At 44.7% G+C, this 16,756-nt stretch overlaps 1 protein-coding gene across 1 annotated transcript in view; it reads left to right on the plus strand.

Annotated features, from left to right (window-relative positions):
- Positions 1 to 7,897: 7,897 nt before the first annotated feature.
- Positions 7,898 to 16,756, plus strand: part of LOC115084169 — a 34,043-nt gene continuing 25,184 nt past the window's right edge. The window contains exons 1-2 of the mRNA XM_029588669.1: positions 7,898 to 7,989; positions 8,620 to 9,187. Of these exons, the coding sequence (XP_029444529.1) occupies positions 8,626 to 9,187 (562 nt within the window). The 5' untranslated portion in view covers positions 7,898 to 7,989; positions 8,620 to 8,625. The remainder of the gene's footprint in view (positions 7,990 to 8,619; positions 9,188 to 16,756) is intronic.

Genomic DNA, 16,756 nt, shown 5'->3' on the forward strand with positions numbered 1-16,756 from the left:
AATGCACAAAGTTACACATGCTCCCGAGCAGGTGTTACTTTGTGTTTATATGTCAGTACTGGTTCTGCGCACACCTGCACATTTTCAAAGTGGATTTATGTGCATTAATCTGCTTTGAAAATTCAGGCTGAAGACTGTAAGTAAAAAGAAGCCACAAACTTTAGCCTTTGTGGGTTGTTTGAAAATTACCCTCCCCAAGGATTGAATTTAGAACAAATCCCGGATAGGTGCCCATATCTTAGTGCCAGTGTCGTGATCATCAGACAGTATGGTGAGATATAACAGCTAAGGTGGAGTGAATTCATGCAAAGATCAAACTCATGGATTTCAGAAGTACAGGCTTTGTTAAAATGGGGAAATACCTTGAGGTATTAGGTATTAGGAGAGGTATTAGGCAGGGAGGAGACAGAGAAGAGGAACAACAGTGGGCTAAATTGAAAGGAGAAAAGTAAATAAAAGTAAGAGGAAAAGGAAACCTATGTGGTTCTCTATAGAGTTGTGTGAAAAAAGAAAAGGAAAAAGATCAAAAAGTACAAAGGAACACAAAAAGAGGCTCATAGGGAAGAAAATCTGGTGAAGCTGAAGGAAGCAAAAGCTTGAGTGGAAGAAAAGCTCACCAAAGAAGTAAAACAAAGTGACAAAGTATTTTTCAGGTATATCAGAGAAAGGAAGAAGGCCAGTGGAAGTATGGTAAGATTGAAAAAAGACTTGGGTCACAGAGTGGAGAAAGTCGAGGAAAAAGTAGAACACTTTATTTCAGTGTTCACTAAAGAAGACCTTGGGGAAGAACCAATACTGGTTGGTAAGAGCATGGATGCAGGTGAGATGGATACCACTCCATTTATGGAAGAGATGGTGTTGGAGGTACTAGTGAAACTGGAAATAGACAACACCAGATGAAATACATTCCAGGAAATTGAAGGAGCTCAGAGAGATGCTGGTGGGTCTACTGAATGACCTGTTCAATAGATCCTTGGAAATGGAAGTGGTGCCACAGGACTGGAGACGGGCAGTGGTAGTCCCACTTCACAAAAATGGCAACAAGGATGAGCTGGAAATGACAGGATAGTTAGCCTAACAGTCTTACCTCAAAGAGGGGAAAAATAATGGAGACACTTCTGAAGGAAAGGATATGAACTATCTGCAATGCATTGGGTTGTATCATCTGAGGCAACATGGTTTTATCAGGGGAAAATCTTGTCTAACAAATCTGATTGACTTTTTTATTGGATGACTAGAGAATTAGATCAAGGAAGGGCACTAGATGAGATTTATCTAGATTTCAGCAAAGCTTTTGACACTATCTTGCATAGGAGGCTCATGAACAAATTGAATAGCATTGCAATGGGTTCCAAGGTGGAGGGATGGATCATAAATTGGTTGATTGCCAGATGACAGAGATGGAGGGAAGAATGGTAAGTGGAGTGCCTCAGGAATAGGTTCAGGGACCGATTCTGTTCAATATTTTTGTAAGTGATATTGAAGAAGGGTTAGAAGGAAACGTTTGCCTATTTGTGGATGAAACAAAAATCTGCAACAGAGTGGACACATTTGAAGAAGAAGATAGAATGAGAAGTGATCAAAGAAAACTCGAGGAGAGGTCAAAAGTTTGGCAATTGGGATTCAATGCCATAAAGTGCACAGTCAAGCATTTGGGGTGTAGAAATCCAAAGGAGCTGTATATGCTGGGGGTGAAAATCTGATATGCATGGATTGCGAGAGAGATTCCAGGGTGATAGTGTCCAACAGACTGAAGGTGGCGAAGCAATGTGACAAGGTGGTTGCTAAGGCCAGAGGGATGCTGGGTTGCATAGAGAAAGGCATAACCAGCGGGAAAAAGGATGTGAGAATGCCCTTGTACTGGTCATTGATGAGGCCTTATATGGAGTACTCTATTCAATTCTGGAGATCATATCTGAAAAAGGATACACAGGATGGAACCGATCTGGAGAAAGGTGACCAAAATGATGTGGGATCTGCACCAAAAGAGTTATGAGGTGAGACTGAAGAACCTAAAAATGTATATACTGGAGAAGAGGAGGAATTGGGTGATATGATACAGACTTTCAAATACCTGAAAGGTATTAATAAAGCACAGGAATCAAACCTTTTTTGATGGAAATAAAACTGTACAACAAGAGGAATTAATATGAAGCGCCAAGAGGGTCAAGTCAGGACCAACGTCAGGAAGTATTTCTTCAAGAAAGGGTGGTGGATACATGGAATACCCTCCTAGAGGAGGTAGTGAGAACAAGGGCAGTAAGGACTCTCAAAAGGGTATGGAATAAATACAGAGGATTCATAGTAGCTAAATCATGGAGCCAAAGAAAAGGATAACCTCTATTGACTGGGATAATCTGCACAGAGCAACAATTGCCCTAAGAGTATAATTTAAAAACATTTAAAAGGAGCTTTCTGGGCAGACTGGATGGACCACTTGGGTCTTTTTCTGCTGACATGTACTATAGCTGTGTTTAAAAAAGGATTGGATAATTTCTTGGAGGAGAAGTCCATTACCTGCTATTAAGTTCACTTAGAGAATAGCCACTGCCATTAGCAATGGTAACATGGAATAGACTTAGTTTTTGGGTACTTGCCAGGTTCTTATTGCCTGGATTGGCCACTGTTGGAAACAGGATGCTGGGCTTGATGGACCCTTGGTCTGACCCAGTATGGTATGTTCTTATGTTACTATAGGCTAGGGATGTGAATCGTGTCCTCGATCGTCTTAACGATCGATTTCGGCTGGGAGGGGGAGGGAATCGTATTGTTGCCGTTTGGGGGGGTAAAATATCGTGAAAAATCGTTAAAAATCGAAAAACCGGCACATTAAAACCCCCTAAAACCCACCCCCAACCCTTTAAATTAAATCCCCCACCCTCCCGAACCCCCCCCCAAATAACTTAAATAACCTGCGGGTCCAGCGGCGGTCCGGAACGGGCTCCTGCTCTGAATCTTGTCGTCTTCAGCCGGCGCCATTTTCCAAAATGGCGCCGAAAAATGGCGGCGGCCATAGACGAAAAAGATTGGACGGCAGGAGGTCCTTCCGGACCCCCGCTGGACTTTTGGCAAGTCTCGTGGGGGTCAGGAGGCCCCCCACAAGCTGGCCAAAAGTTCCTGGAGGTCCAGCGGGGGTCAGGGAGCGATTTCCCGCCGCGAATCGTTTTCGTACGGAAAATGGCGCCGGCAGGAGATCGACTGCAGGAGGTCGTTCAGCGAGGCGCCGGAACCCTCGCTGAACGACCTCCTGCAGTCGATCTCCTGCCGGCGCCATTTTCCGTACGAAAACGATTCGCGGCGGGAAATCGCTCCCTGACCCCCGCTGGACCTCCAGGAACTTTTGGCCAGCTTGTGGGGGGCCTCCTGACCCCCACGAGACTTGCCAAAAGTCCAGCGGGGGTCCGGAAGGACCTCCTGCCGTCCAATCTTTTTCGTCTATGGCCGCCGCCATTTTTCGGCGCCATTTTGGAAAATGGCGCCGGCTGAAGACGACAAGATTCAGAGCAGGAGCCCGTTCCGGACCGCTGCCGTTCCGGACCGCCGCTGGACCCGCAGGTTATTTAAGTTATTTGGGGGGGTTCGGGAGGGTGGGGGATTTAATTTAAAGGGTCGGGGGTGGGTTTTAGGGGGTTTTAGTGTGCCGGCTCACGATTCTAACGATTTATAACGATAAATCGTTAGAATCTGTATTGTATTGTGTTCCATAACGGTTTAAGACGATATTAAAATTATCGGACGATAATTTTAATCGTCCTAAAACGATTCACATCCCTACTATAGGCAACCAAAATGATAAAGGGGATGGAACAATTCCCTTAAGAGGAAAGGCAAAAGAAGTTAAGAGTTCTTCAGCTTGGAGAAGAGATGGCTGAGGGAGATGTGAAAGAGATCTATAAAATAATGAATGGAGTCAACTGGGTAAATACAAATTGGATTGTTTACTCTATCAAAAAGCACAAAGACTAGGGGACACTCAGTTAAGTTACTAGGTAATACTTTTATGACAAATAGAAGAAAAGTTTTTTTTCCCCTCAATTCATAATTAAACTCTGAGATTCATTGCCAAAGGATGTGGTAAAAGCTGTTAGTGTAGCTGAGTTTAAATTTCCTGAAACAAAAGTTCATAAACCGTTATTTAAGGTGGAGAAATCCATTGCTTATCCCAAGGGATAAGCAGCATAGAATCTATCAACCTTCTGGAATCCTGTCAGGTGCTTGTGACCTGGATTGGCCACTGTTGGAAACAGGTTACTGGGCTTGATGGACCTTTGGTCTGACCCAATATGGCAAATCTTATGTTCTTATGATAATTACTTCTGTGGATCTGTATGTGCAAAAAAACCCTCAGAGGTCAAAACTTAAGTTTTGACCTCAGAGGTCAAAACTTAAATTTTGGTTGCATCTCTTACAGAGCAGCGTTGGAGGTGCCGGGTTCGGGGCAGGGGTCCCTCACTCCCGGCTGAGATAAAAAGGGTATCAGCAGGGATGGGGGTGCAGGCATGACACTTCTTCCTTGTGAGTGAGTGGGTGGGTGGGAAGGAGGGAGGAAGGCTGATCTTGTTTAGGACATAAAATTGAGTTGGGGGCCTGGCCTACAATACTGGGCAATTTGCTACTCAAAGATTTAGGGGGAAGGGCAGGGGGTTTAGGATACATGGCCTGACTTGTATAATGCTTTCAGGGGGAAGCTTATCTTTTTGTTTAGTTTAGCACGTTATCTGGCCATACAAGGCTGCATAACTAAAAAAACCTACCCAGTTATATTCAAATGTAGTCAGTTAGAATCTTTAGTTATCCGGCTATATGTAAGCTGGTATATTTCATGAGATGTTTCTCCTGCTGAATATATGGGACAAGTTATCCGGTTAACTTTAGCTGGATAATTTGTTCACTAACCGGCCTACTGAATATGGACCTCAGGGAGACTAGCCATCCCCATCAAATATCTTTATAATAAATCTACACCAAATCATAGAAGAATGCCTGTGCACAGCACTGAGGAGCTCAAAAGTTATCAGTAGGCTCACGCATAAAGTCCTTTCTCCTCACAGGAAGGGATAGCTGGGTGCACTGGAATTGGGCAGCCTCCCAACTAAAGCAGCACAGGAACAAAACCCAGCTCCTCACTCAACAAAAGTGAAACCAAACTGACCACACTCACCAAGGCTCTGCCCCCCCCCCTCCCCATTTCTGGACAAGGACTAACCCATTGCAGGTATCCTCAGGGGAAGGAGCTGCAGGGAATGGTTTGTCCCTCCTAGCTGTTACCTACTAGGCAGAAATCTAGGGCCAGCTAGTGGGGGGATCATTGGTTCCCCACGTAAGGAACTGCATTTCTGCTCGCCTTCCAGATGCATGGACTTGGAAAGGGCCTGGGAGAAGGCCCGTTCCATTGACCTGGACACATTGAATTGGAATTGTTACTGGTTAAGTATAATGAAAACTTCTTTGTCAGCTAATCTTACCCAATCTCTGTATTTCTTTATGCATTGCATTTCATGGACACCTATAAAGCTGCGCAAAGTGGAATTAAGACCTACTAGGATTTGCTGGCATTATGAAAGTCAGGAAGGACCCTGGATCGATCTCATGCTTCTTGATTGCATCAAAATCTTCCCTTTTTGGGTTCAAATCTGGGAAATTATCTGTAAAATTCTTCCATTATGTGGTTCTATTTCTTTTCAGATTGTTGTCCTAAGATCTCAAGAGTTTCAAAGGTTTCTTTCATCTCACTGATGCAAATTGCTGGATATCCTCCTTGCCTTAGCCTTACAATCTGTTTTAAGTAATTGAAAGGATCATAGTCTCTTGAATGTTTTCTTCTGGTGGAATACTGCATGTATAATTTACAGATATGAAACTGGGGCTACCAACAGACTTAACTGTAGGGCTAAACTCCATGCTATTTGGAAACCAGCTTGTGAATTCTTGGCACTGTAATTGCTATACTTTGCTCTATTAATGTTGCAGTACTGCATTGTATGATTTTTCTTTTGCTTCTGCCTGAATTGTTTACTCCTGTGTTTTTTGTTATTGTTTGTATTGGCTTGTATTTGTCTGTTCCCTAAAACGAATAAAATGATTGAACTGAAAAAAACAATCATGGAATAGCCTTTCATAACCTTTTAGCCTCAGGTTGGGCTCTTAGGCTGGTTGCTGCCACCAGCTACCTTGAGTTTGCCCCAGCTGTGGAAGACCCTGAACTAGAAAAGCTAGAAGAACTACTGCTACCAGAGGAGGTGCCTCATTTTTAAGCTTCCTTCACCTCTCTCCTGCCACTGCCTTTGGCTCACCTCCCGCAGGCATTGCTGCCTGTTCTGAAGCCTCACCTGGCCTATAAGCCACTCCAGGGTTGGCTGAGGTGCAGCAACTCCTCCATTCTGATCTGGAGGTAGTATTAAGAAGCGGTATCCCCCGGGTTCTTGCATTTCCACATATAAGGCCAGGCCTAGGACATGCCTGCGTGGGAGGGGAGAGGGTCCCATGGCTACAGAAGCAGGGCTGGGGACAGAAGAACACCAGCCTGCTGCCTGAGAAGAAATCACCACTGCCCTTGCCATCAAGCATCCATTGATGCCCAACCAACAGTTCCGCCATAGAGTGGTGGCAGTGCCATGAGGGCACGGTTTCCCCTGTCACTGCCTCTTTGGGGGCCAGCCGGCGCTGCTCAATTCCATCCTCCCTGGGAGAGCTGCAGTGTCTGTGATGCCTTGCCCCAGAGCCAGCTCTGTGGCCCCTTTCCTTGCCCCATGTATCTGCTCTGTTGACCTCTGTGCGTACTGCTGAGGAATGCTCCCGCTCTGAACATAAGAACATAAGAAATTGCCAAGCTGGGTCAGACCAAGGGTCCATCAAGCCCAGCATCCTGTTTCCAACAGAGGCCAAACCAGGCCACAAGAACCTGGCAATTACCCAAACACTAAGAAGATCCCATGCCACTGATGCAATTAATAGCAGTGGCTACTCCCTAAGTAAACTTGATTAATAGCCGTTAATGGACTTCTCCAAGAACTTATCCAAACCTTTTTTGAACCCAGCTACACTAACTGCACTAACCACAATCCTCTGGCAACAAATTCCAGAGCTTTATTGTGCGTTGAGTGAAAAGAATTTTCTCCGATTAGTCTTAAATGTGCTACTTGCTAACTTCTGCTGTCACAGCTTCCACCTGCTTTGTAGCCTGTTGGGCCTTAGCATTCTTTCTGTGTGATATGTGGCAGGCTGGAGCCGCTGAGTCAGAGTGAAGGCCTCAAAGTGGCCCTTTCCAGTGACCCTAGGGCCCCAACAGGCGGCGAGACTTACATAATTGAGCAAAGGCTGGAGCTGCAGGTGGAGTAAGCAAGGAAGATCGCTGGGCAACCAGAGTCTGCTGCTGCTCTTGGAAATAAATAATAATAACTATCAGGCTCTGCTAGAATAGTAAACAAAATTAATTTAAACTGTCTCAGACTTAAAAAAAACCAGAAACAAAAGCCATGTGGCAGCTGCCCCTGCAGCGTTCAGCAGCCTGGGATTCTGTGGGGTGGCTCAGTTTAATTTTTAATAATAAACAAAACATGAACCTGGCTTTTCGTAGCCCTAGAAGTTTAAGTCAAAACCTGCTTATTATAAACTGTGTTCAAATTCTGCCCGGCGTGCTTTTAACCCATTTCCTTAGATACTGATTTACACAGCAAAATGGGATACAATCAGAAAGCATTAGTCTTTCCCATGGACACACAGATGTGGGATTTAGAGCCTGATTTCTTTCCTGTTCTGTGTACGGGAGAAAAAAAAAAAACCTTTCCTAAAACAAACCCTTAGAAGGGAGGTCTTAGGGAAATCTGATGCTAATGAAGTGGAAGGAATGTTATACATTACCATTCCCTGCCCTGCCCCCCTTTCAGAAAAGGTCAGTCACAAGTTAACAACTGGGAAAGAAACTTAGCGGGACTCGAGCCTGTGAGCGGCTGAAAGGACTCCTTCCTGAGCACTGCAGACGCCCCATAGGTAAATCTTTGGTTTACAGTTGCAGCCACCAGAACCTTTAGCGTATGTAGTGTAACCTCTGTGGGCCCCTACCTGCCCCCAATTTGGGTGTTTGGGGAGTGGTGAAGGGAAACTGCGATTGCATCTTTAAAAAAAAAATACGCGCTTTATAAAGCGGTTAATGAGAGGGACAAATGCAGAAAGCACGTCTGCAGATGTTGAGAGCTCCTGATGGCTGCTGAGCTCTGGGAGCTGTAAGCTCTGCACAGCTAGAAATAAGGCAGACATCCCGGGGCTGGGCTGCTCGGCACGACAGGGGAAAGGCACCGACATGTGTAGACTCCTAGAGACCTGGCGTGCATGAAGAAAAGCGCTGCGAAAGTTACAGCAGCCGGACTTCGAGGGATCGCTCCAGTTAGATCCCCGCTGCTTTCTTTCATTCTGCTCAGAGAAAGGTTTGAGTTGTGAGTGAGCAGTTTGAAGAGCAGGAGCCAGGTCTCACTGCTCGGCTCGCAGGCACATTCCAGCCTAGATCATGCTACATGCACAAATCCTTTGTCCTGATTTCCGAAATAAATTCTTGCTCTGGGGAAATGAAACCTCTGAAGTGGTGTGGATATCCTGAAATCGCTCTTTTTTTTTTTTTTGCAGGTGATCATGTTGGGAAGGGCGCACCCTCCCTGGCTCAGAGGGTCCTTACTTCTGCTTCTCTTGCTGGGAAGCTGCAGTATCGTGGCGGCAGACTCGTGCCGGGGCGTCTCCTGCCCCTCCGCCGCTGGAGGAGAAGGCGAGCGGGCGTGCGGGACAGCGCGGTGCAGGGCCCGCGCGGTGAAAGGCGGCAGCAGCAGGCCGCCCCGCTCCTTCCAGCCCTCTCTGGCCACCGGCGCCCAAGGCAGAGCAGCGCCGGACCCAGCCCAAGGAGGAGGAGGAGGAGGAGCGTGTCCCGGCGGAGACTGCCCCGTCACCGCGGCCGCGCACCCCAACGGCACCCAGGAGTGCAAGGGCCTGCAGTGCCGCCTGCCCCTGCGGATCCGCGCCCGGCCGCGCCCGCGGGAGCCCTGTGCCACGCGGGAGGGCTGCAGCAGCGCCGACAGCCAGCAGGAGGGGCCCAGCCCCGTGAGGCTCAGCGAGCGGGCCGCTCAGTTCCTGGGAGAGCTGCCCGACTTCGCTTACCCACCCTCGGAGCTGGGCGTGCAGCTCACCTGCGACATCAAACCAGGTGGGTGTGGGCTTCAGGCAAAAAGGTTCTGCACCGCCCCTCCCCCAGCTCATTCATCTGAGCCCTGCTGCAGCTCATGACAATGATGGCATGGGCCGTGGAACCCGGGGGCATCCCGATCTGATGGTGACAGCAGGTAGTGAGTGAGTTGTGAATGTTGGTGTCCAGGCAGATAGGCTTCGGGTACACCTGAGCTGCTAAGCGATGAACGCATTTCACAAGGCAAATGTTTAAATATTTCTACATTGCCTGAAACTCCTTGTTTGACTCTTTTGGTAGAAAATAAGGTATCTTCTGTGCTTTGATCAATCTTCTTTAATATGCCAGCGAAGAAAAGAGGAAGTTAATACATGACTGAAAGGAATCTGAAGGATGTATCTGTAACTGACATGGCTTAACAGAGTGGTAGGTCGTGTTTGTGTTCAAACTTAACAGGAGGCCTAGAAACAACGGTGGGGTAGGCAGATTACATTTTCTTTTGTTTTATTAGAATACAGCTTGACATTAGTGGAAGAGATGCACAAACATGGATGCTTTAGGAGAATGTTGCATCAAGATTTGGAGATTAATAAAGAAAATGCTCCAGCAATAGCACTCTAAATCAAATGCTTTGCATACAAGTGCAATAAATTCCTGCCCCATATGAGTAGATTGAGGCTATGGGAGATAAAGTAGTTTGTGAAGATGGTAACCAATGTTAGTAGCAGGATTTGAATGCAGGTCTCCTGGGTCCCAGGCTATTGTTCCAATCATTAGACAACCTGGCCTTTCCTCTCTTGACATTTAGAGGAGGTAATAGCCCTAGTATTCTCTGTTCTGCTACTGAAAATGGGGTTGATGCAATAATTGTGTGCAGAAAACGGATTTTCAGTGTTGAGCGCCCTTTTTCCTAATGCACGCCCAGCCACCTCTCCTAGGTGCATGATTCAATATTTAAATGAGGGGGTCGTGCTAAGAAGGAGGTGCTAGGGAAAAATGTGTGTCCCTAGTACCCCCTCGACATCAGGCACACAGGAGAGGTGGCTGTCAAGTGGGGTGGGAAAAAGGACGCTCAATCTATGAGCATCTGTTTTCTCCCGCTACCAGCTTAGGCACGTATAAGATATATGGCCTGGACCGTGTGTCTCGTGTGTATTGGGAACCCAGAATTTTTTTTTTTAACTTTTTTTTTTTTTTTTTTAAACTAAATACTTCTTTATTTGGTTCCTCCTACCAGGGGCGGTTCTATAATGAGGCAGCCGCTTCAGACGGCAGAATTTTGAAGGGGCAAAAAGTGCCCCTTCAAAATTCTGCCCAGCCCCTGCCTCCCCTTCCCCCCGTCGTGCCACCCTCTCCTGACCCCCCCCCCCCCAAGACTCACGAAAACCCCTGGTGGTCCGGCGGCGGGAGGGGCCGTTGGCTGGTACTAACGAACACGGCACCGGTGGCCTTTAGCCCCTACCATGTGACAAGGGTTGGCCGGTTTTTGTGAGTCCTGGGGGGGTTATTTTATTTAAATTTGGGGGGCCCACAGGGGCTGGGTGAGTGGCGGCATGTAGTCCCCGCTTCAGGCAGCACTTTGCCTTGCGCTGCCCCTTCCTCCTACTTAGTATTGCAACCCTGAGCTGGTGTAAAATTTGCCACGTTGCAAGGGGGCATTGGCTGTGTGGAAAATTTATTGGATTCCAGGCATTAGCAAGTAGCCTCATCTACATGAATTTACATGTGATGAGCGCTGTTAACTGGGCGGGATTTGGACACATGTTTTAGACTCACTAATTCCCATATCGGATCGGGGTTAAGGACGTGTGTCCAGCCATGTGTAGCGACTAGTGCATGGTGTTGCATTGGCCCCAATGTGTTTCTTATTTTGGGATATATTCATATATTCAAGTAAGCAAATCTCACTACTCTGATTCACTATTATGGAGTCAATGTAATAAGCCATGCATTAAAATTGTATGTTAAAGTCAACTCACAGTTTCTTAATGCATGCACTGAGCTGATGGTATGCAATAAGCTAATGGTATACTAATGCTTTGGGAGTTTAAAAAAATGCCCCGACTTAAAAATGTGCACACAAACCCCAAGTAGTATGTGTACATATTCTTTTACATCAGAAAAGGAGAATGATTTATGTGCACAAAACATGATTTTACATGCAGAAAATCCGATTTATGCATAAAGCATAATTTCTGCACACAAATCCTGTTTTCTACCTATAAAACACAAGTATAAGATCCCCTGCACCACAAACTCCAAGTTCAGCTCCCGAGACTAACATTGGCCACAGGAACTCCACCTTTAACCAGGAGTTAAATTTTGAACATTATGGAAATATGGGTTAAGCCTACACATCTCTCGGCACTGGGTGGGGATGTAATAGCGAATGCCATCATTAACATATTTGTATGGAGGGGGGCGCTAATTTGTTCGCAAATCTCCTTGCTAAATCAGGTGTAAAGTTAAGTGCACAAAATAGGTACACACTGCTTGCTAGAGCTTATCACACCTTATTAAATTGGTCCCTATGTGGGATACCTCTTGCATTAATCAGCTTTGGTGCCTGATTTTAACCATCTAGCAGGCCATTCTTATCCTTGTGATGTGCTCTTGTTGTGACTCGAGGTTCACAACAGAAGTATTGAATCCAAATTGTTAACACACGAAATAGCATATGGAAATGCCTATAGCAATAACTTTAGTATTAACATAAGTACCTAAATGGTAGCACTAGTGTGCACAGGCTGGATAAATCTGGCCATTGTTAGTACCATGTTTTATGCTCCATGGCTTTGTGGTGGCGCAGAACGTTGATGTCATGCTCTACAATCAGCACAAGTTTGAGATCTGTGAGCAATAGCACCAGCTATTGAGGCTTCAGCCCTGGCTATATACACATCTTTCCCATATATTCATAATTCAATCATCTTTAAAAGAAAATCTATCTAAAGTGCAGCGTTTATCTTATATCTATTTACCTCATGCTTGGATGATAAATGACTGAGCAGCATGCAAACTCATAAGGAGTTTCCTTGGGAATTTAAATATCAGTAGGTGAACAATATTTAAATTTCCTAGGTTTGTACAAACCTGTCCATCTATTGATATTTAAATTTCCCAAGGAAACTCCTTAAGAGTTTGCATACTGCCTGGTCATTTATCAACCCAAGCATGAGATAAGTAGATGTGAGATATACTCTGCATTTTTAGATAGTTCAATCATTTAAAAAAAAAATCTATGAATGTATGTGAAAGATGCATGAATGGTCAGTAGTCAGGGTTGAAGTCTTGACGATTGGTGCTACTGCTTACAAGTTTGAAACTTGTGCTTGTTCAACCCCTTTTTGTGTCTGTTACCATGTGTCCAATACATGCGTAGGCAACGCTCTGTAACAGAACCACATGTTTATGCTGGAGAGGCTGGATATGGATATAGTTGAGTATTGTATGGTAACTATTTTGTAGTTGGCATCATTCAGCATCTGTTTTGCATTCAAGAAAGGATACTTGCTGCTTATTATATGCTGTGCCTTTGGGTTTTTTGCCCACCTTCCCTGAATTATATGTGAGGATGTATCAGTTATATGCCACAAGGAATGTGCATTCGTTTCAATCCAAATAGGAAAACACAATAAATGAGTTGATTTTTCAGTTCATTATGGGGCAACAGAACCAAATGGGGTACTGTCTCTGAAAAAATCGGAGACCTTTCCAGTTCATTCAGTTCAGTTCCATTAAAGTCTATGGGGGAAGCATAGCAATTCCTTTTTTTATATTTGAAGCCAGACAGAATGGTGCCAGTTAGGAATGGGACAAGGAAGGAGCAGGACCAATCATGTTTCAGCACTTTTTCACCATTAATCCAGGTATAAGTGCATACAACTTAAATAAACCAATATATTAAAACATTATTCAATTTTTAATATCGGTATAATTTTTTATTTACATAACATTCATCAAGAAAATTCTTTACATAATTTTCATCAAGGCACTTTTTCAACTAGCCTATCTCAGCTGGCAGCTGCATGTCATGAATTCATCAAAAGTTTGTAAGTGAAAATGAAACAGCACTTTGAGCAATAACTGTTGTGCTGGGGGGTGGACCCTTGTCCTGGAGCAGTGGAGAACGGCTCCCTGGTAGGGACCAGGAACCACCTGCCCCCAGGGAGCGGAGCACTGGAGAGACAGAGGCTAGGATGAGCTTCACCACTGGAAGCTGCGGTCCCTGGGCCACTTGGACTTAGGTGGGCCTCGCAGGGTCTCCTGGAGAGATGGAAGTCAGGCGTGCCCACAGACAGGAGAGGAGCGTGATCGGGTTCAAGACTGGAGGTCAGATGGAGCAAGGAGGACCAGAACAGCGTAGGCGATGACAAGACAAGGGACAGAGCCAGAATCAGGAGACGTAGTCAGTCAGGCAGAGGTCAGAATCCAGGAGTCAGTCCAAGGTCAACAAAGCAGAGGTCAGGTTCCGGAGGTCAGACAAGGTTACAGGCAGGCTGAGGTCAGAAGGCAGGCAGCAGGCAGGAGGGTCAAGGAACAAGCCGAGGTCAGTACCAGTGAGACCATCTGTCATCTCCCCAGACTAACACAGGTACGGAAGGATGCTGGAACAAGGCTGGAACAGAAGGATCCTGGAACAAGACTGGAACAAGGCTCAGAAGGCAGTGACAATCTAGCAATACTAACCTGATTGCCAAGGCAAGGAAGTGCAGGCAGGGACTTCCTTATATCAGGCAATCAATCAGGGCATGACACGGAGCTAAGACCCGTCCCTGGCCCTACAAGAGGCCGGGCAGTCTGCGTGCGCGCACTTAGGGGCATGGCCAATGCCATGGAAGGTGCTGAACTCTGACGTGAGGCCTGGTGCGCAGTGGAAGGCCCGGCGACCGCCGCCGTGGGACGGGGTGTGCAACAATAACATTTTGTTAGTTCCGAAGCTCCTTGTTTCAAAGCTGAGTGTAAAAAAAAAATTAAGAAAGAAAAATAATTTTCAGGAGAAAACAGAGTGTGCTGTTAATCACTCGCCTATACCATGCCTAGCTAGGATTTGGGGTGCTTCCCAGCAACTGAAAAAAATCTGTAATCTCTGTGAGAGGTTTACAGTTGAGAGGTTTACAGTATCAACAGAGTAATACTATTACTACACTTGATAATATGCCAGTGGCTGGGGAAAAAATACAGACAGGTTGTCTGTCTTTTTCTTGAAGTCTGTGGAGTGTTTATGCACTGCAGTGATTTAGAGGCAGCTTCCTGCTTGTTCTGTGTAAAAGAATCAGTAAGACAGTATAATAATTCTCGTGTGTGTGACTCTTGCACTAAGTTTGACTTATTTTCTTAGGGTGCATAGTTATTCAGCAAGCACTCATTGGGGCTGATGTAAAAAAAAAAAAAGTGCTGAAAGTGGGCGCTGAGTGTTTAGCGCCCGCTTTCCTAACACGCCACCAGGCACTTCTCCTGGGGACGCCATGAAATATTTCAATTAGGGTCACATTGTCAAGGAAGGGCTAGGGTCAATAGCATGCTCCTAGTGCCTCCTTGTCAACTGGCACCAGCGAGCAGTCGACTGTCCACGGCTGTCCGCTGGTTTAGAAATGGATGCTGAATTTATCGGCATCCGATTTCCTAATCGGCACACAGCCATGGGTTCGGGAAATAGACGCTGGTTTACTGAGCATCCGTTTTCAGAACTTGACCGCCAACAGTTTCTAAAAACTTTTTTTTTTAAATCTTTCTGTCCTCTGACTTAATATCGTCACAATATAAATTCAGAGGATATACAGAAAAGCAGTATTTTCTACTTTTCTGTACAACTTTTTGGGGTGCTCAGAAATTAACGCCTGCTTTGGGCAGGCGTTACTTTCTTTTTTTTTCTTAATTTATATTTTTTGAAATTATAACATTTACAAAAGAAATGATATAATCAAGTATTACAATAGTTACATATCACCATTTTTAAAGAAAACATACTTGTATTCCAGCCCACATCTAGGAGAAGAGGAGAGATAATCAATCCACATCACTAACATATTCTCTTTTACAATCAAAACTCCCTTTATACCCTTACTCAAATTACCTGAGATTTATCAGAAATAAAATGTTGCAAATGGGACGGGTCAAGAAAAACAAACTTATTATTTTGAAACAATATCTGGCATTTGCAAGGAAATTTTAAGAAAAAGCTAGCTCCAACATCTAACACAGATTGTTTTAAGGACAAAAATTGTTTCCTCCGTGTTTGTGTCGCACGGGAAACATCGGGAAAGATTTGTATTTTTTGACCACAAAAACTACGATCCTTATTCTGAAAATATTTAAGAAAAAACAAATCTTTGTCCCGTTTCAAAGAGAAGGAGACTAACATTGTAGATCTTGAATTAATCAAGTCCAAGGAATCTTCCAAGAAAGTAGAGACTCCTGGGCTATCTAAGTTATCAACCCCGCCCTCCTGAGTTTGCAATATCTTCTTCTTAGGTAAATAATATAGTCTCAAAACTAACAGTATTTTTCCTTCATCAAACAACAAAATTTCCATCTCATATTTTTTATATAATTCATCAGCTGATAGTAGTCTTGAAATTGGAAAGTTAAGTAATCTAAGATTATTTATTTATTTATTTTTTATATACCGATGTTCCTGTAAAGTATACATATCACAATTAAGATTACTTGATCTTAATTCATTCTCCAATATTTCAATCCTACTATGTAACATCATATTGTCTTTAATGGAAGAAACATTTACAGCCTGTAATTTATTTACTACTGGGTTCAATTTTGCAACTTCCTGTTCTATTTTCTCAGTTCTTCTATCTAAATCCTCAAATTTATCTTTAGATTCTACAGAAAACGTGTGCACGTTAGATATAAACCCAGACATTTTCTTATCTATTTTAGCTGATAGCTTCCATACATCCAACAAAGTCACATTTTCTGGTTCAACATTAATTTCATCCTCCTCATTTCTTATTTCAGAAATTACAGATGGACATTTGACCTTATTTAAAACTATCTGTTGCCTCGCCACCCAGACCCAAAGTACCCATTTGTATAGTCCGTTCTGATGGGGATACATCTCCTCTCACGGTTTGTATCGCTCCAGCCGAGGGAATTATATTTTCATTTGCTGCAGATGTGACTTCCAAAACCGGATATAAGGGGGATTGTATGGCCCTGGGGCTTTGAGAGGCACCTGCAAAGGTATTCCCCTCCAAATCACCCCCAACGACGGACTCACCCACATAAACGACATGGGAGTCCATCGGGCCAATTCTCTTTGTCACGGGAGTTGAAGGCAAGGAGGCATAAGTTTTACTTTTTCTTTTCTTCCCATAAATTTTTTCACCTAGGGGTGTCACTGTCAGCGGGGATCCGGGCCTCCCCTCTCTTGACCGGGAGAAGATTTTCACTCTCAAAACTACCAGCAGGTAGTACAACGGTCAAGGAATTCCCAGCGTGTAGACCTCTCTCTCCTCTCCTCCGGTGTTACTTTCTGAGCATTGGACGCACATTTTTTTTTTTTTTGCATTGGGAGTGAATAACTAATAGCGCTCATCACATGCATTTGCATGTGATGAGCGCTATTAGTTT

The sequence above is a fragment of the Rhinatrema bivittatum genome, chromosome 2 (genome assembly GCF_901001135.1).
Source record: "Rhinatrema bivittatum chromosome 2, aRhiBiv1.1, whole genome shotgun sequence".
Classification (NCBI taxonomy): Eukaryota; Metazoa; Chordata; class Amphibia; order Gymnophiona; family Rhinatrematidae; genus Rhinatrema; species Rhinatrema bivittatum.